Source organism: Cynocephalus volans, chromosome 12, assembly GCF_027409185.1.
Source record: "Cynocephalus volans isolate mCynVol1 chromosome 12, mCynVol1.pri, whole genome shotgun sequence".
Taxonomy (NCBI): Eukaryota; Metazoa; Chordata; class Mammalia; order Dermoptera; family Cynocephalidae; genus Cynocephalus; species Cynocephalus volans.
The window spans coordinates 71,179,494-71,200,950 of NC_084471.1; the positions used below are offsets into that span (position 1 = coordinate 71,179,494).

General features: G+C 38.1%; 1 protein-coding gene across 1 annotated transcript; it reads left to right on the forward strand.

Moving 5' to 3' along the window:
• Nucleotides 1-166: 166 nt before the first annotated feature.
• LOC134391722 (olfactory receptor 8S1-like) lies at nt 167-20,242 on the forward strand. The gene is made up of 2 exons (XM_063115691.1): nt 167-287; nt 19,314-20,242. The coding sequence occupies exons 1-2, from the start codon at nt 167-169 to the stop codon at nt 20,240-20,242; spliced, it is 1,050 nt and encodes a 349-aa protein (XP_062971761.1).
• The last annotated feature ends 1,215 nt before the right edge of the window (nt 20,243-21,457 follow it).

Consider the following 21,457-nt stretch of genomic DNA (forward strand, 5'->3'; position numbering starts at 1 on the left):
GTTTGTTGGAACCAATGAATCCAAACTCATACTGTAATTGACATTAAAAAGAGAATGATAGCCTACAGACTCCCAGTAGAATGTGGTTTTTTTAAATTGATTACTATACCAGGAGGTCTGAAAGAAAGCGAGTCTTCTGTTTCTATTCTTTGGAACATTGCACACCATGGCATTCAATGGCCACCACATGCTTACCACCTGCAATCATCCGAAATCACGCACCACTGAGAGTGAAGCTACAGTGACTGACGAGCTGCTGCTGCTGTGCAGGATCACGGAAGTAAAATGTTAAGACTCACGGAGAGTTTCAAGCAAAACAAGTTCAAACTGGAAATTCTGAACTTACTGCATCATTGGCTCACAGATGACCTAAAGCCAAACGCAGAGATTTAGTCTCTGGTTGCTGAATTATGACTTTGTTGGAATTCACTGTCATATTGGACTTATGTGAAATTAGGGAATTGATCAAGAGTGATACTTGGGAGTGTTTGAAGACTCAGAGAATCCCAAATTTCCAAACCAGCCAAAACTATTCCCACTGCATTGTTGTCACCCAAGTTCTTCCTCCCTTGATGAAGAAAGCACATCATTCTTTTCATACCCACCCCTTCTTCTCACTTCGTTAGTTTCCAGGGTTCAAAATTAACATGACCTGAGGGTAAAATGAAGAATCAGAAAAAAGAATAGGTGATTTACATTTAAAATAAGTAACAATAGTCCATAAATTTCTATTTAAAAAATCTGGAGATAATTTGTGGGAAATGACTTTAAGTATGTTTGACCAAGTAATGTGGTGTTGGCATTTTAAAATTAATTTTTAAATCTTTATACACATTAAGACTTACATATATATTTGTAAGAATGCATAAATGGGGTCATTTCATGTATGGTGCTTCATGGCCTTCCAGTCTTATTTTTTTTCTTTTCTTTTTTACTTACCTCCATTTTTCCATTTTCGTTCTCCTTCCAACCACATCACCCCTTCCCCAGAAGCCCATGTTAACTAAATATATTTTCTTTCATAACTTTCCCTATGCTTATATAATCACATATAAGTGTTCATACATATGTGTTCAGGTACACATATTCATTTTCACATTTACATAACCATTCTAATTTTAAAAAAACAGTCTCTGAGTACATAGTTTTTATCTTGCTTCTCTCACTCAGTAATACCATGGGCATATTAATCTATGTCAAATGGCTTAGTTCTAGTTCATTCTTTTGAATTTTAGCCTAATATTCCGTAGCAAGGGTGTGCCATAAGCTATATGCTCTTATTGAGCACTACCTTTGCTTCTAGAAGCTTGACACAATGAGTAATGTTTTAATAAACACTCATATAAATCCTCAAGTTTGGATGCTTTTATTTCTATGGGGGTGATTCTCAAGAATGGGATTCCAAAATCAAGGTGGATATGTGCTTTTGATTTGAATATGTGTTGCTAGACTGCTTTCTGGAAAGTTCACATACCCTAGGTAATGAATGAATGTGGTTCTCCTCTGTACACCTATATATAGATATAGGTGTCATAGATCATTTAAAGCCCTCTGCCTTCTAATGGGTACATAGTGGTCTCTTGAGCTTATTCCACATTTTTTTCACTACCGATGAGTGTTACTGTCTTTTCATGTGTTTGTTAACCATTTGGATTTTCTTTCCTGTAAATTGCTCATTCATAGTTTTGCTTATTTCTCTTTTCTGTTTGTCTTTCTCTTGTCCATTTGTAAGATTTTGCACGTTTGTAATATTAACAGTACTCTGTAATCTATTTTGCATGTATTCATTCAGATGTATTAGGTGTCTATTTTGCTTTTATTTTGCCAGTAAAAGTTTAAATATTTACATAGTAAAAAATGTCTACCTTTTCTCTAATAGCATGTAGATGTTTTGTTTTGATTTGTAATTTCTCTAACTCCTCGATTGTACATATTATCTCAATTTCCCTTAGTTCATGTTATTTTATTTTTATATGTAATTATTTAATCATTTGAACTTATTTCTATTTTGGTGTAATATGAATGTCTAATTGTATTAGTTATGGATGTATAGCCATTTAGGCAGTAATATTTATTAAATATTACTTTCCCACTAAATAGAAATAATACAGTATATGTCATACATTAAATTCTGTTATCTATATCTGAGGTTTCTTTTCTGACTCAATTATCTAATTGTCTATTTCTACTATAATTTTACATTGAATATTCTAAAATATCATAAGGCTGGGCTTTTCATATGCCCTCATTTATCTTTTATTATCTAACAACTTTATTGCAGTATAATTTAAATACCATAAAATTCACTCATTTTAAGTCCATGATTCTTAGTAAATTTAGAGTTGTGCAACCCACAATCCAATTTTGTAATACTTTTATAACCCCAAAAGATTCCTCGTATACATTAGCAGTCTCACTCCCTGTTCCGATCCCCAGACTCAGGCACCCCCAGACTGAGATTTACCTTTTCTGGACATTTCATTTAAGTGGAACCATACAATATGTGGCTTTATGTGTATGGCTTTTTTCACTGAACATAACGTTTTTGAGGTTCATCCATGTGGTAGCAGGTATCAGTACTTCTGTCCAGTCTTCATATGGTTACTGTTTGCATGGCATATCTTCCACTATTTTAAAACTTATATTCTATTTCTGTCTTCTAATTCATGTCTCTCATAGGTAGCATATAGCTGGGCTTTAAAAAAAAATTCTAGTCTGGCAGTATCTGACTTTTGATTATAATGTTTAATCAACTTACATTTAATATAATTATTGACATGGTTAGATTTGTCTACCATTTTGCTATTGTTTTCTATATTTTATGGCTTTTTTGTACCTCTCTTCCTCCTTTACCACTTCTTTTGTATTAAGTAGGTATTTTGTAGTGTACCATTTGTTGATTTTTCTAACTTATTATTATTATTATTATTATTATTTTGCTCTAGAGTAGTGGTTCTCAGTTGGAAATAATTTTTCTCCTAGGAGGCATTTGGCAATGTCTGGAGACATTTTTGTTTGTCACAAGTGGAGCAGTGGTATCTACTGGGTAAGAGCAAGGGATGCTACTAAACAGCCTATGATGCACAGGGCAGCTGTCTACAGTAAAGGGATTATCCAGCCAAAAATGTCTATAGTGCCAATGTTGAGAAACCCTGCTCTAGGAATTACAATATTTATCTTAATTTATAACTAGCTACTTCAGAGTAATGCTAAGTACCAGTAAAACACAGTAACTTTGTTTCAATATAGTTCAATCCCCTCCATCTTCTTTGTGCTGTTAATATCATATAATGACTACATTTATTATGGACCCCAAAATGCAGTGGTACAGTTACTGCTTTGCAGAATCTTATGTCTTTTAAAGAGTTAAGAGAAGAAAGTAGAAATTACAATTATAGAGTCTTTTATATTAACCAACATATTTACCATTTTTTAAAGTTTCTTTATTAATATTATTACTTTTTTACATTCTATGATGCTGTTGTGGAGCAGCTGGAGGGGAGGAGGAGAGAGGAAAGGGGAAGGAAACAGGGTGGTAGAAGGAGGAAGGAGGGGGGCACGGTTGAAGCCTGTGGCACCCCTCCTCATTCCTGCAGGGGAGATCAGGGGGCTGCCAGTAGTTGCTGGGCTGGATGCAGATGTCAGGGGGGTGTAGATGAGGCCCTTGGCACCCCACCACCCCAGCTTGGAAGCCTGGGGCACTTCCTGCAGCAGCTAGGTGGTCATTGCTGGGCTGGTTGAGGGTGTCAGGGGGGCATGGCTGAGGCCTTTGGTCCTACCCCCACCCTGGCTAGGGAACCCAGGGGTTTTCCCGTTTTTTCAGGTTTTGTAGGTGTTCTTTGGTGATGTGAGACCTTTACTAGTTAATCTCAAACTTTGTCTCTGATCTGTGGGTATTTTGTTTTTTCTTTCAGTTCTGTGTTGGATTATCTGCTGTTCCCACCACTTAAACTCTGCACTAGAACTAGTTTGTAGTCCTTTGCTTACTTCTAAAATGACGGAACTTCCTGTGGGGACCAGCATTTGAGTCCTGTGGCTGAGCTAAATTACTGCTTTGCTGCTGATACCCTGGGGAAGGCTTTTTGTGCAGCTCAGGTTTTAACAGTTGACCCTGTATGTACTTCTGGGTCTTGTGAATTTGGGTACACGTGGGTTGTGTGGAAATTCTGGTCTGCGCCTTAGTATTTTCAGCAAACTGCACCCCATGCAGTTCTGTATTCCTGACCAGTCCCCACTGAGTGGGCCTGGGCTGATTGAGGGGCAGATCAGCTGTCCATGCTGTGCCCCAATGTTCACCCAGTGGGCCCATCTCCCCCATCCCCTGCACTCCATACACTTCTCATGGGAAGGGCCAAGTGCCAGTCCCTTGTGGTGACTCACCAGCCTCTGAGTGGCTCCTTTTTTCAGTTGTTGTGGCTCCTTGCTCCTGTGTGGGTCCACGGAAACCCTGTTATTGGTCATGCTGGCCTAAAGGCCACCAAGGCCTTCTTCTCCCCTCCCACCTCTAAGCAATTTCATATGAAGGGCACAGCTGTGGCTTTTGCCAGCTCCTGCTCCATGCACTCACCAGCTCCAGCCTTGAAGTGGCCAGGATTTGAAATAGAGGGAATGATCCTTTCTTTCTCTCATCACGGCTTCTCTCGCCTTCATGAACTCCATAGGTCTCCGTTCCTCTTCCCCTGAGCTCTAGCAGCCCCAGCATGGCTGTCATTGCTTTTTAATAGTTGTAAATTGGTTGATTTGTGGCAGAGAGTGATGCTGGGGACTGTCTATTCCACCATCTTGTCTGGAATCCCCATGTTTACCATTTTTGATGCTCTTTATTTCTTCCTTTGAAAAAAGAGTTGCCATCTGGTGCTATTTCCTTGCTCTAGTATAGCTCAATTTCCTCCCATCTCCTTTGTTTTACTACATGTGACAAGATCAACAGTACAACTTTATAATTATTATTTTGTTGCCTATTAAATCAGTTTTTAAAACAAAAGAGAAATATATCTTGTATTGTTTTTATAATTACTTATGTAATTACCTTTACTGGTGGATTTATGTGAACTCGAGTCACCAAATTCTGTCACTTCCTTCCAGCCCAAAGAATACTTCAAGTCCATAAGCCTTCTACTCTCTGCCATTGATGGATCTTTGTATGCAGTGGGGAGTGCATTCATAATTCAGCCAGTCCTCAAATAACCTTTGGCCTTAATGTTTCATCTGGCTTTCTCATGTCGCAAGTGAACAAGAGGTAGATTGTATCTTATTATGGCTACAACTCAGCCTCAAATAATAGCAGAAGGGAATAACTTTATTTGGAACAGAGCATTGAAATTTTCACGCCAAGGGAAATTGTCAAAAACAATCCTGATAACCATAACAAATAATCTTAGCTGCCACGTATCCTTGGTAATCTGGAAATCTTTGTGTATGTGCAAGGGTTTATACACACTCATGAAAGAGCAGTGAGTGAGCTAGTGAGCTACTCATCCTTGGCTAAATTGAGTCCTTCCAAAGACAGATAGCAAGGGCTGGGACAGGCTGAAAAACTGCCTGCAGTGTGAATGCATTCTCCAAGTCACACACAAATCCACTGGGAAAGGTTGGATTCCTTATTGGCACAAGATGTCTAATCACAATCTCTGATCAATATTTGGCTGACCACTAAGCTATGATGAACCACGGTGGCCCTTAGGAAGCCAGGCTTAAGAATAAGAGGATAAAAATATTTAAAAAACTGAGAAGATATATCAGCAGTTTTACACTTACAGAAGTAGTCTAGGCAAGTCAATAAACAAGCAAAAACAGCAGACAAAGATTTCAAAGCTGCTATTCAAATAATTAAAGTAAATTACACTGAGGTAATTAAAAGGAAATATCATGACTCAACAAGTAAGCAATCTCAATAGGGAAATAGAAACTATGGAAAATAATCAAATTGAAATTCTATAGTTGAAAAGTGTAATAACCAAAGTGATTTGTAAATGAATGTTTATAACAGCTTCCTATATAGTAACCCCAAACTGGAAGCAACCCAAATGTCAGTCAACAGGTAATGTATAAACAAATTGTGGTGTTTTCATTCAATGCAATACTATTCGATGATAGAAAAGGGCAAGCTATTAATATACCCCAAAACATGGAAGGATCTCAAAATACTATGCTGAGTAAAAGAAGTTGGACAAAAAAGAGTACATTTGATTCCATGATTCCATTGACATCAAATTTTAGAAAATTCACACAGTCTATAATGACGGAAACAGGAATATGATGAAGAAAGAAATGGACAGTACAGCAAAGACCCAAATAAAACTTTTAGATAATGAAAAATAATGAAAAAGCTTTTAGGTAGTAAAATGGTAAATCCACTGGAAGCAATTAACAGCATATTAGACACTACAGAATAAAAGACTATGAATAAAGACATAGCGAGAGAAATGATCCAAAATGAAGTAAAGATAGAAAAGCAGTGAAAAATATTGAACTGAGCTATGGGTCAACATCAAGTGGTCTAACATGTGTAGACTCGTGTCCCAGAAGAGGAGAGAAAGAAGGAGAAAGAAAAAAATATTCGATGAATGTTAAAGGGATACCTGCACTCCCATGTTCATCACAGCTCTATTTACAATAGCCAAGAAATGGAACCAATCTAAATGTCCATTGATGAATGATTGGATAAGAAAAATATGGTGTATATACACAATGGAATACTACTCAGCCATAAAAAAGAGTGAGATTCTGCTATTTGCAGCAACATGGATGAACTTGGAGAAAATTATGTTAAGTGAAAAAGTCAGGCACAGAAAGATAGATACTGCATATCCTCACTCATATGTGGGAGCTAAGAAAGAAAGAAAGAAAGACCACAATAATACAATGAACTTTCAGAAGGAGAGAACAGACCTCTGGTTACTAGAGGTGGGAAGTGGGGAGAGGGGTTAGGGAGCAATCGGGGAACTGGGTAAGGGGCACAAAGAATACTTATTATTTGTAATGATGAGCATGTTAATAATATTGATTCAATCATCAGGTATTACACACAAATACTGATAGTCAACTCTGTACCCCATAAATACGTATAATCAATTAGGTTTCAAATAAAAAATAAATATTTGATAAAATAATGACTAAATTTTTTTCAAGTTTAATGAAAGCTATGAACTCTCAAATCTAAGCAGCTCAAATTCAAGCAGAAGAAACATGAAGAAAAATCACACAAGGCACATCATAATCAAATTGTTGAAAACCAGTAACAAAGAGAAAATCTTGTAAAAAAAAAAAAAAAGACATTATGTTTAGAGGAACACAGATAACGATGAAAACTGACTTCTCACCTGAAACCACAGAGACCAGAAGATAATGAAACAGTATCATTAAAATGAAAAACAAAAACCAAAAGCTCTTAGCCTTAAAATCTATATACAGCAAAAGTGTCTTCAAATATTAAGATGAAATAAGGAGTGCTTCAAACAAATAAAAGCTGAAAAAGAAATCATTGCTGGTAGAACTGACTACAAGAAACTTCAAAGCAAGTTCTTCAGGCAGGAGGCAAATGATACCAGATGGAAATTCAGCTCTACACAAGTTTTCCCAAAATGGTAAGTATGTAGGTAAATATAAGATATATTTTTCTCATTTATCAATCTTCTTAAAAAAATAGTTGGTTGATTAAAGGAAAAAATATAATAATGTATTATGGGATTTATAATGTATGTAGAATTAAAATGTATGACAACAATAGCACTTAAGACAGAAAGGTGAAAATGGAAGGAACATGTTGTAAGCCTCCAACACTGTAGGTGAAGTTGCATACTAGTTAAAGGTAGACTGTGATAAGTTAAAGGTGTATACTGCACTGCTTATGAAAGGGGACATAAGAAAACTATCTGGAAGGATGAAAATGTTCTATATGTTGATTGTGGTAGTGGTTACGTGACTGTAGACATTTGTCAAACCTTTACCCTTAAAATGGGTGAACTTCGGTTTATGTAAATTGTATCTTATTAAAGCTGTTTTTAATGACATTTCAGAAGCATAAAATAAAAATTACTGAGAAAAAGAAAAATTAAACAAAATCTAAATAAATTGAGGAATATTCTGTGTTCAAGAATTGGAGTTCTCAGACAAGGATCCAATATCCAGAACAAATAAGAAACTCAAACAGCTCAACAGCAAAAAGTCAAATAACCCAATTTAAAAAATGGACAAAGGATCCAAATAGACATTTCTCAAAAGAAGACATACGAATGGCCAAAAAGCACATAAAAAATGCTCAAAATCACTAATCATCAGGGAAATGCAAATTAAAACCACAATGAGATATCATCTGGCCCCGGTTAGAGTGGCTATTATCAGCAAGACAGAAAATAACAAATGCTGGAGAGGATGTGGGGAAAAGGGAACCCTCCTACATTGTTGGTGGGAATGTAAGTTGGTACAGCCATTGCAGAAAACAGTATGGAGGTTTCTCAGAGAACTAAAAATCTATCTACCTTACGACCCAGCTATCCCACTACTGGGTGTATACCCAAAGGAAATGAAATCAATATGTCAAGAGGACACTTTACTCGCATGCTCCTGGCAGCACTATTCACAATAGCCAAGAGATGGAATCAACCTAAATGCCCATCAGTGGATGAAAGGATAAAAAAACTGTGGCGTATACACACAATGTAATACTATTCAGCTATAAAAAGAAATGATGCCCTATCATTTGCAGCAGGCAGCATGGATGGAACTGGAAACCATCATGTTAAAAGAAGTAAGTCAGGCACAGAAAGACAAATACCACATGATCTCACTCAGGTGTGGAAAAAAACCACACTGGTTCTCATAGAAGTAGAGAGTAGAATATATTGGTTACCAGAGGCTGAGAGGGGTGGGTGGTGGGGGGAGAAGAAGTGGTGGGCTAACAGGTACAAACTATACTATCTTCCCTAAGTGATTCAGTGCTCAGTATACGCAGGTATTGAAATGACACACTGTATCCCTCAAAAATAAATACAAATAAAATTGAAAAAAAGAAGTAAATTGGAAGTCTCAATATTGTGAAGATATCAATAGTGCCCAAATTAATGCACAGAATCTTCATCCTAAGAATGTTTTATTAGTAAACAAAAAAATGGACACTTTATTATGAAGTAATTATGTCATCTTCTTTGACTTTGGTATAAAATAGTTACAATCTTAAGGAAATTAAAAAACAAACAAAACAAAACACACAAAAATGGTGCCTAGAACACTCTGTCTTTTGATATATTTTCTCCAGAAATCAAAAAGGAAAACTGAAGTGATTTTTAAAAATATGCTCCGGTCTTATTATCAGGAGGGAAACATAATTTTAAAAATAAAGGAAGATGTGGCAATGAATCAGGAGTAAGAGGGACAAAGCAGATGTTGTCAGTGACCCTACTCATAACCCTTCGGGCTTTACTTTACCATTGAGGTACAGGCTGTCCTGACAGAGCCCACATTTGATCTAACACGTGGTGTCAGAAAAAAAAGCCTAGAACCAAAATGGAAATAAGATATTTTAATATTTCCCTATTGAATGGGAAAGAAAGTACCTAATCTCAATAACAATCCCGGGGACTGGGGCTGCCCACAATTGCAGGTGTCTGTGCTATCTAAGACAGCAGTTATCTTAAATACCACTTTTTGATAGACACATCTGTGTGCATATGTGGCTTTGTCCCAACAAATACAGCAAAACATAGGGCCAAAAGGTTATCTTTGTTTTTTCTGCACCTGTACTGAGATATGATTGACAAATAAAAATTGTATATATTTAGGCTGTACAATGTGATGTTTTGATACATGAATACATTGTGAAATGATTACCACAATCAAGTTAATTAACATATCCACCACCTCACGTGGTTACCTCTTTTTTTGTGGTGAGAACACTTGAGATTTATTCTTTTAGCAAATTTCAGCTATTCGATATATTGTTAATAACTAATCAACATGCTGTACCTTAGGTCTCTAGTACTTGTTCATCTTATAACTGAAGGTTTGTACACTTTGACCAACATGTCCCCTTCCCCTTCATCCACCAGCTCCTGGTACTCACCATTCTACTCTTTGTGCCATTTCACAGATTTCCTTTACTTTGGGATCTGTGACTGTAGAATTATTATGTTCCTTTGGGGGTGTCAAGTTTCTTTGCTTTTTCATGTTTCTTATTTTCCTATGTTGATGTCTGTACATCTGATGGAATAGTAGCTTCTAATTTTATGGAGTAGCTTTTGTAGGGAAAGACTTTCTTGTAAAAGTGTTCTATACAGTGTCAGCTGAGTAGGGTGTTTTGCCTTTGGTTGTGTATGGGTGCACTAGTGTAGTCTTCATGTGATTCCTTCAACTGTATTTAACATTAGAGGTGTGTATGAGTGCCTCAGTGGCCTAGGTCATAGATATTTGTGGAGGCCATGATGTGGCTTGGCTTGGGGTGAGGGTTGTTGGGCAGGCTGGTTCTTGGGCTTTGTAGGGGCACATACAGGACTGCAGTAGCTCATCTGGCCAGAGGGTTAGGATTGCCAGGAGGGACAGGCCCCTGGTGGGCCAGGCCTCAAGCCCTGAGAGGGGTGCGTGTTCACTAGGGGGATGGTAGGGTTGGTAGTTGGTAACTTGGGCCCCCAGATGGAGCACTCAAGAGCTCAGCAGCTCCTCAACCGGAGTGGGAGGGGTCGTTGGGACTGCAGGCAGCTCTTCAGGCTCCAGGGAGGGGTGTTTCGGTGCTTGGTATCTCCACTGATGGACCTTGGCCCCCTGAGAAAGGCTCTAGGGCACTTGGCAACTTCTCTGCTTGAGTAGGTGACCCTGGGCAGGATCTGCAGAACAAAGAGGTGAAGAAAGCTCTGAAAGGAGTATTTGCAAAACATTTTCAGTTTATAAAGAATGTTCCATAGACACAATTAGGTGAGGAGAAAACTATGGTAAGATATTTGATGGTTAGACATTAAGGGAAATTTCCTAATTACCCTTGAAACCAGGTCTTTCATGAGATGTATTGTCTTCTTCATTTAAAATGTTTCAGGATAGGTTAAGAAATTATTTTCTGGTAATGACTTAGTCTTAGTTATTTTCAGAAGAAACAGGATGGTCAAATAATTTCTATTGTGAGATTGTTTTATAAATACTTTTATTTATTGTTTACAGTGTACTGAATTTTATTTTGTTTTGATTAAATAGCATGCCTTCTAGTTTCCTTATTTATAGCAATCCATACTTTCTTTGAAAAAGTGTCACTCATCCAATCCACAAGGATAACTGGGACTGTCAATCAGGGTGGACGGGGAAGTTCAGGAAGTCCAGGGCAGGGTAGCTATTTACCTCATTCTGATAGAGTGACTGACAAAGAGAATTACACTAGAGCCAAGCTAAGCATTCAGGGTGTCTCTCCTTGGAATATGGCTCTTGAACACCTGTAGAGCAAAAGAGAGTTAGTTCCAAGTAAATATAATGATAGTGTCCCAAAGAATCTTCTTGCCACTAAAGCCATGCACCATGGTGTTCTTGTTCCTTGAACAGCAACTCATGTTGAACATACTCACCTATAGCCTGAGTAATGTGGATGAAATCTATCACCACAGACGATGGGAAGAGAGCAAATTGATTTTCAGGAATAAGGAGACTGTGGAGTGTTTGGTCAGTGAATAGAACCACCATATTCAGGGAAATAAAGACATATGAAGCCAACTCGGGACATGGGGGAAATGGTGCCTTGATGGAAATAAAATCAACTTTGATGTGTCAAGAAAAAATGAAGAAGTCTACCTTTAAGTTATGTGATAAAGATATTCTGTGATTTGAGTATAGGGCTAAAAATCTCTAATAGGAATATTATTTAGCCTTAAGGAAGAAAATTTTGACACATGCTATATATAACATGGATGAATCTTGAGGACATTATGCTAAGTGAAATAACTCAGTCACAAAAAAACAAATACTGTATAATTCCACTTATATGAAGTATCTAGAGTACTCAAATTCGTAGAGACAGAAAGTAGAAGGGTGCTTGCCAGGGGCTGGGAAGGAGGACTGGAGAGTTGCTATTTAATGGGTACCGAGTTTTAGTTTTTTTAAGATAGAGTTCTGCAGACAACAATGTGAATGTACTTAGCACTCCTGAACTCTACGCCAAAATTTTTAAAATGCTATATCTCATGTTAAGTGTGTTTTATCACAATTTTTAAAAATCTCTAATAGTAGGCCAAAGAATCCCTAAGTCTGAGCTTTATGAACAAGGTTGAACCAGTCAAGCAGATAAACCAAGCTCATCCTTATTAGCATCACTTGGGAGTTTTCTAGAAGACACAACAGGAAAACACAGTGGAATGGGAAACATTGAGTCAAGATTGCTAAAATTTATCCAGTCACCTAATACTCAAAAGAGTATCTAAGTCTTCAAAAAGATAATGTATAGTATAATAATGTCAGTTGGTGTATGTAATACTGAGAGATTCCTCATCTACTCTTTATTTAATAAAGTCCACAGTAAGTCAGGCTTGCTCTGCATACTGGGCAGTTCCGTGGTGAACAATACATTTAAGGTACCTGCTCTCATGGAACTCACAACCTAGTGAGATGCGAACAGCAATACAAAACAAATAAATAACTGAATCATAAAATATCAAATAGTGGTCAGTTCTATGCAAGAATTGCATTAGGGGGATGTGGTAAATACTGTCTGGTTCTTTACTTTAGATTGGGTGGTCACGTGGATGACCTCTCTGAATAAGTGTTGTTTGAGCTGAAATTGAATGACAGGAGAAGCCTACCACTCTCAGAAGGAAGGACATTACAGTCAGTGGAAAGACCTAGTACAGAAGCCTTAGGGCAAAAGGAACTTGAGTTAATAGACATAAAGAATGTTCCATGGACACGATTAGGTGAGAAGAAAACTATGGTAAGACATTTGATGGTTAGACATTAAGGGAAATTTCCTAATTACCCTTGAATCCAGGTCCTTCATGAGATGTATTGTCTTCTTTGTTTAAAATGTTTCAAGATAGGTTAAGAAATTATTTATGAACATTATTTATGAATTATTAGGATAGAAAAAAAGGCTGTATGGCTGAAGCTCAGAAAGTGAGTGGTGAGAAAAGCTGTCTGGGATCAGATTCTGCAGTATCTTCTAGACCATGGTGTAAGGAGTTTGTATTTGATTCTCAGTGACATGGAAGAGTTTTGAAAGATCACCTTGACTGCTCTATAGAGAACTTATTATAGAAGGACAAGAGTAGAATCAAGGATAATGATTAGGAGTTATTGCAGGATTCCAAGTAAAATATGATGGTTATTTTTTTGACTAATGTTACTCAGAGAATAAAAGAAGAGTAGAGAGATTTGGGGTATTGTCTTAAAGTCTAGTTACAGGACTTATAGCAAGTCTGCTGCATTAGATATAGAATGGAAAAAAAAAGAGGAGGCCCAAGGGTAAGTTTTTGATTTTCACTCGAGCAACTGATGATGGCATGTCATTTTCTGAAATCAGGATGACTGGGGGAATGCATATTAATGGGGTGAAAATTGAGGATTTGTTTTCTGTTTGGCTGGTTGGTTGCATTTTAACTAAACTGTTTAAGATGCTTATTAGACATCAAGGTAGAATGTCAAGTATCCAACTGTATATATTATTTTGAAGCTCTAGGGAATGGTCAGGGCTAATATTTGGAGTATATGTAGGATTTGGAACTGTAAGATTGGCATACAACATTGAAGGAAAATGAAGTGAAATGCAGGTCCTGGGGAATAAGCTCTGGAGCATCCAGCATTTCTAGTTCAAGCTGAGGATGACCAGCAAGAGAAACTGAGGAGCAGCAGCCATTGAGCAGGGAGGAAATTCAGGAAATATTTTTTCACAAAAGCTAAGAAAAGAGAATGCTTCAAGGAGGAGAGAGAAGTCAGCTGTGTTGAATGCTGCTGAAATTCAAACAAGAAAAAAGTTACCATGGGATCTTGCAACATTGGATTTGGAAGTGGTTGATAACACTAACAAGAGAAGTTTCAGCTGGCTGGAGTAAGTTGAGGAGAGAAAGGTAGGTGAAAAAGTAGAAAGAGCAACCATAGATAACTTTATTGAGAGGCACCGTTGTGAAGGAAAATGAGAAAATAAAGCAGTACATTTAGATGATCTTTGTTTTTGTTTTTTGCTTCTTGCTTTGGTTTTGTTTGTTTTTGAGATGAGAAATACTAAACTAGGTAATATAATATCAGGATTTTAGGCAGATTGGAGGCAAACAAACTTTAAATCACTTCTACAACAGAAGTTATGATGGAAAAGAGTTCTTGAAGAAGTTCAAGCAGAGGCTGGATGGCCACTTATGGGAGATTCTGTATGGGCTTGCGCATTAGATTGGAGATTGAAGTAAAATGGTCCATATGATCCTTTATGCTCCATAGAATCCTGTGAGTCTAGAACTCAGGCTTGTCTGTTTGCATATATGTGAGACCGTGTGGTATAAATATGTGTGCATGCAGGTGTGCAGCAAGTATCAGGTCCTGCCAAAACTGAGGAAGCCCCAGGCTTGTTCCTGGCTAGCAGAAGGATTTGTAAGCCCTCAGTGCCTCACCCCATATTTTTCTCTTTCCTCAGACCACAGTAGTGGCAGAAGTGGATCCCCATCCCAAGGCCCAAATAACTGGATACTGCTACTTTCTCCATGCGTATGGATTAGTCCCCAGCAACTTGGAGCTCTCACTCCTCTCTCCTCCAGGGGCCAGCTTGGCACATGGGTACCAAGTAGGAAGAGACTAGAAATAATGATAAAAGTTCATAAACTTGCCAGGAACCCTCCTCAGAATGAAGAGAGGTAAAGGAGGAATGAGGAGGAAGAAAAAGAGAACGGCCAAAGCCTCATAACAGTACTGACTCAAACCAGAGTCCAGGCATGTCAGCATCCAAAACTAAACACATGTCGACTATTGCCTAACTGCATTCATCATACAGTTTTCAAGTGGTTGGAGAAGTAGACCAGCTTTTCCTGAGACCTAACTGAGTTCTTCGAATTTATTCATATCTCCAAGTGAGTCAAAAGGCAGAAACTCAGATCTCCAGGGAAGAGCTGGAGTCAACAGTCCTTCTCAGTCTTTCCCATACGGTCAGATGTGGAATCTAAATAGGCAACCGTTTCAAATGTTTCATTGCACAGCAGAGGGAACTGAGCTAGAAAGAGGAAGCAAAAAGCATTCTGCTTCACAAAAGTAGGTCGTGACTGAGCTGGGATAAGATATTTTAGGAAGTTGAACAGTTTGTCATTTTATCAATCTGTAATCTGTTTGTCCTTTTCCTTCATTTATCAGATTCTGGATGACAGGCGAAGATTCCTTTGGGATTGAATGGGTGGGTGGGTGGAGAAAATATAGCTGCTGGATGGGAAGCTTGGATGAAAGGCAAGGGGGAGCAAATCTGAATTATGGGTGACAGTGAGTTTGGAGTATTCTCATTTTCTCTGGTGGGGGATTTCCTATCTAAATGCCATGATCTTAGGTTAAAATTAATTTGAGAGGTCATTTAGTTCAGGGCTCCATTTTCAAGCAGTACCAAATCTGTAGGAAACATAGACTAATTGTGCAGTTTCTTAGAATGTTTCAGAGATAAAGCAAAATCTAAAAGTCCCATTCACGTTCTTGTCATAAATGAGATCTTATACCAGCCAGCTGCCAAAAACCAAAAAAAAAAAAAGTTTTCATTGTCTGAAAGCCAAAACACCATGTATCTATGAAGATTTACTCAGGGAGACCACAAAGTCTGCAGCTAGTGTGAGAGACGAAGGAGAAGCGAGAACATCTTTGATGTCCCTTTCTTCCCACTCCACAAGAGCACAGCGTGCTTCACTTCAACACACTCTCCTTCCCTTCAAAAGCTTTTCCTTTGCCTTCTCTGCCAAAGATCTTTTCATGCAGAGGAGCCCCAGCCTACAACCTTCCCAGTGGCCTTAGGACCATCCTCTTCCTCCGGACAAGTTTCCTACATCACAGATTTGGGATTGAAGAGTTCCTAGATAGAGGGTAAGCAAAAGGCAGAATAACTAATAGAAAAATAACCTGCTTGAGCCATTTCTATTCTCTACCTGAGCAACCAAGCCCCCTTCTTGAAGAAATGGCATTTCAGACTAAGTTCAGTTTTATTAGAGAGCATACATGGCAGAAATAGAAAGTCAGAAGAAATAGGTATATATTCCTTATTGGAACTGGGCTTAGGTAATTGCTGAGTTTGAAGCAAAAAGGTAGAATGTGAATTGTACATTACTCCCCCCCCAAAATATGTTTTTTTATTGAAAACATAAAACCATATTTTAAAAATGTAAAATCAAAACAATCATCCACTCTGTTACCACCCTAATAACTCAGCTGTTTAGTTTTCAATTTTTAATTCCATGTAATCCTCTACTGTATGCATATTTTTTACATAATTTAATGAATTTAAACTAATTGTGTTTTCTGATTGCTTTACTAGACAGCATGTCAGGAATATTTTCAGTGTCGGTTTCTCCTCTATAGTTATTATTTTAATCATTAGAAAATACTCTGTCATGTGTTTCCGCTAAAACATAGTGCCTATTCTTCAGTTATTAGAACTTTAGGTTGATCCCAGTATTACTGTCTTGAAAAATAATACCGAAATATACATTTTTCACACATTGATTTTCTTTTTCTGTTTTTTGAATCATTTGTTTGGGATAAATTTCCAAAAGAGAGATTTTAGATTTCATATTACCAAAAGTATTTTACCAACATATAATGTATTTTACAACATGTAAGGCATATAAGTCTCACCAAATCTTGCCAGCACTAGGTATTGTGATTTAAAATAGTTTATTTTCATATAAATAGATATGAAACACTGTCACCATCTGGCTTTAGTTTGCAAGTCTTTGGTTATAAGCGTAGTGGAAATTTTCCATTATATACATAGAATTTCAGGCTATTCATGGCACCATTTCAGTTTTGCTACAGGAACTGCAGCACCTGGAAATCATTGCAGGAGAGAATCTGCAGACAAAGGGCGGGCAATAAGGCTTCTGGAGTCACTCAGGGCTAGATGATAAATCCCAAAGGGTAAGTACTGTAGAAGAATATTGAAAAAGGGAAATTTGAAAATACTGAGGAGACAATTAAAAAACTAACAAAATATATTAGGAAAAATATGGGTTACTACCCTGTGCCCAGCAGCATGCTTAGACTAAACCAAGAAGAATCAACCATGAACTAGTTAAGTTAGTTCCTATCAGAAATAGAATTCATATACTAATAAATTACACTTGTTTTGCAATCAGTTTTACTCTATTAAGGAGATGTTATTATCTCTATATTTTTTTCCAACATGTAACAGATCCTCTCTGTGGTGAGCTAAGTAATCCAAGGTTTCCAGGCTAACCCAATTAGTATTGAAACTAGGACCACGCTGTAAGGCTTAAAATGATTCATTTTTATATATTGTGTCAAAATATTGTGCCAAATATTTTTGGTTATTGAATAAGTAAAAGAACAAATAAATTCGTGTGTGATTCGTAGTAAGGATATAAGCCATCCGAGTAGTGAGATGTCACATATGCTGTAATGCCTGTGACCCTGTTCTGAGCAAGGGGCCAGTCTGAAGTATCTGTGGCTCTCTTGAATGGATGGGGGTGACAGGGCCTTATAAAGAGTTGGAGGACCCTAACATGAGTCTCAGCTCTGCTATCGGTCAGGCTGTCTGGCTTTGGGCAAGGAGACAAACCTGAATCTGAATGTCTATTTTCTCATCAGAGTTATATCCTGAGGTTTATATGACACAATATATAAAAAGGAATCATTTTAAACCTTAAAGTGTGGTCCTAGTTTTGATACTAATTGGATTAGCCTGGAAACCTTGGATTACTTAGTTCACCACGGAGAGGATCTGTTACATGTTGGAAAAAAAATAGAGATAATAACATCTCCTTAATAGAGTAAAACTGATTGCAAAACAAGTGTAATTTATTAATAATTATTCTTTAGGCCCTTTACCTGACAAATCACTCCCCAACCTTCCTCCCTCCCTTTCTCCCATCTCTAGTATCCCTACGTTTGTTCTCTCTTTCTGAAAATTCAACATATTATTGTAGTCCTTCCTTCCTTCCTTTCCTCCCGATATTTGATCATGCCAATTCCTCTGCCTAGAATGCTGTCTTTCACATTGTTTATCTGATGCTGAAGATATAGGCTCTCGGATTTATCGAGGGAGGAATCCCATCAAGAACCCACAATAACTCTAATGGCAGTGTTGAACTCACATTCAAAGTTTATTGCAAAGTGAAAGTACACACAGAAGAGTGCATGGGCATCCTTGTGACTGAGGAACACCCTGCGGGCTTTTAGGCAGGGGCTTATGTCTTGATTTCTGTGGGAAGGGGGTCTCTATACTTAATTATGGGAGGAATATTCAAGGAAAGGGAGAGGGAAAAGGGGGTTTGGATGCCTTTTTGCTTGAGCAAGCTCTAACTTCCTTGCATGCTCAATGGGGGTTCTGAAGGAAAAGCTCATGCTCAGTGGGGCCAATTTTCCCTTAAGTTTGCTGTTTTTGGCCTAGCACCATGTGTGGAAGGTCTGTTCTCATTCATTTGTAGCTCTGTCCTTTCTTAGTGCACATGTGTTGTGGCATTTGTGGTTTTGTTTCCTGTTCAGAAAACTACAGGGCTCTGAAGAAGACCAGGCTTATTGGTACGGTGGTTAAACTGCTGTAGGCAGGTGTTAGCTTATTATGGGCTCATTAGCTACAGAACAAAGAGGTAGCTAATGTCTGTTTAGCCTGAATATTGATGAGCAGCCTCCCTGGGGCAGATCCCTGTTTTTTCCTACTTCATATCTAGTGGAGTAAGTATCAGTCATAACAAGCTTCTGCATCACCTCTTCTCTGAAGGTTTACCAGGCCAACCAGAGATAATTGATTCAAATTTGTACCTCCACTGTATCCTGTGCTTTAGGTTATTATAGCCTTTGTTTTGTTTATTTACATGTCTATCTGTCTCTGTTAAATTCCAAGTCCTTGGAGGGCAGGAATCATGTTTCATTCAACTTTGCTTACTCAGGGCCTGGTACAGTGCCCAGCACTTGGATGCTTATTAAATATTTGCTGAATAAATAAATGGGTATTAAGAAAGCAGTAAGGGAGAAGGGACTTTGGAATGCCACGTTCCTCCAGAGTTGAAGTAATGGTGGGGGTGATGAGTGCGACCCAGATGGAAAACCCTTGGCTTCATGGTTTTTTATTTATAACTCTGAGCTGGAAGTCACACTTTTCATAGGAGAGGAAGTCCTCTTCATCTGAAACGACTTAGTTGCGTTTTTTTTTTTTCTTTTAGGGCCAGTATCTCTAATCATGAAGAACCTCACCATCATTACTGAGTTTGTACTCATGGGGTTGTCTAGAGACCCCCAGATCCAGACCATGCTCTTTGTTCTGTTCCTGCTGATTTACCTCCTGACACTGATGGGGAACCTGATGATGATCCTGGTGATCAGGACTGATTCTCACCTTAAAACACCCATGTACTTCTTCCTAGGTCACCTGTCATTTCTGGATCTCTGCCTTCCTTCAGTTACCATGCCCAAGATGCTCCAGAATTTATTATCTCAAAGGAAAACGATCTCTATGTGGGGCTGCACGGTCCAGAGCTTCTTTCTTATATTCTCTGGCAGCACAGAGGCCTGCCTACTCTCTGCCATGGCCTATGACCGGTATGCTGCTATCTGCCATCCTCTGCTCTACAGGGTGGTCATGAGCAGGCCTCTCTGTATCAGAATGGTGATTGCAGCATGGACAGTGGGGTTCCTAAACTCCTTGCCAAACAATCTTTTCATTTACAACTTACGTTTCTGTGGCCCCAATGTCATCTTTCACTTCTGCTGTGAGCTACCTTCACTCTTCCCTCTGTCCTGCACTGATCCTACTGTCAATGAGGCCCTTCTTGCTGGGTCATGTGCATTGCTAGGGTTTGTGACTCTTCCCCTGATCTTCTTTTCTTACTCTAGAATCATCTCTGCCGTGCTAGGCATCCATTCTTCAGGGGGTCAAGGTAAAGCCTTCTCTACCTGTTCCTCCCACCTCGCTGTAGTGCTTTTGTACTATGTAACCGCCTTGTTTAGGTACATGACTCCTCTCTCAGGCTCCATGTTGGAGCAAGTGGTCTCCATTCAGTACAGTATGATCACGTCTTTGCTGAACCCCCTCATCTACAGCCTCAAGAACCAGGAGGTGAAGGCAGCTCTGCATAAAATGTTGAAGCAGTAAATGTGCCCCTCCTGGTACGGAGATTTCATGTTATGTTTGATCTGAAGACAATGGGAAAAAGTAGTCAGGATATGAAGTACATTAATGGCTAAGCTTATCACTTAAAAAATTCCTATTTGATGAAAATAGTCTCTTGTGTCCGGGTAATAGAAGGTTAAGTGTGAGATTGCCTGTTTTATTGCATTTGGCAAGAAAATAAAGTGAAGACTGAGAAATAGGTACTGAAATGGAGTAGTGTAGGCAGATGGAGTCAAAACCTGTTTCTCTTGCCTATGAATTATAAAAGAGCTCCGAGAGTTAAAAAAAAAAAAAAAGATGAAGGTGTGAAATGGACTTCAAAATGTGAACTAGTTAGTGATTGAAGATGGTACTGAATGAAGATTGCTTTGTCCGTCTAACCCAAGGGTACCTAAAAAATTGATATGCCTGGTTAGAGTTGACTGATTTCCTGGTTGCCAGAAAGCAAAGACACAGATTGGCAGAAAACCACCCTAACTTGTTCAAAGGAAAAAGAGCTGTCTCAAGTGTGCTGGGTGTGCTGGTAACAACACCGTAGGTATCTGGGACGGATCTGGCTGCTTGGGTAACTAGAATAGAGACCTCTTTAGGACCCATGATGACAAATGTCTATGGTGTTTCATAATGGTGTTTCCATTCAACCCTGAGGATACCAAGTCTATTAATGCACTCAGCATCTGTCAATCCCAGTTAGCCAAAGCCCTCCTGAGCCTACTGCCCGTTGTTACCTTGACACAATACTGTTTTGAGTGACACCACTATTTTTTCTGTGCTAAAACGATATATCAGCCCCTCTTTCTCAGAGTGATGTTTACACAATTTTGATCAAATAAATTAAGTTCTTGTCACAAAGATTCATGGAGTGAGGGGACAAGAAGCTCACAACCCAAAGTGTAGGCTGATTCACATGGTCCCTTTAATGAAATATTTAACACACACCATTGCATTTTGACTCTTGATTATTAAGTAAAGGTAAGATTTTCTTTTTGTTTGGCATTTTCTTAATGTATTAAAGCAAAGTAAGAAATATTGTTAGTCTGTTCTATATTTTTATTAAAAATTAAAAATTTTAAACGAGTAATAAATTCTATAGAATTAGTAGGGAAATGGGTAGTGGATGAACAAGAGAAACATTGTGTAATTTTTAAAGATGTGAGTATAAAACATTTTTTTTGAGAAAAAAGTATTCTTCATTTT

Coding starts and splice junctions, on each gene's coding strand:
- LOC134391722 (XM_063115691.1), top strand. CDS start 167: ATGGCATTCAATGGCCACCACATGCTTACCACCTGCAATCATCCGAAA. Junction 288..19,313: donor CAGGATCACGGAAGTAAAAT/GTTAAGACTCAC, acceptor TTTTTCTTTTAG/GGCCAGTATCTCTAATCATG.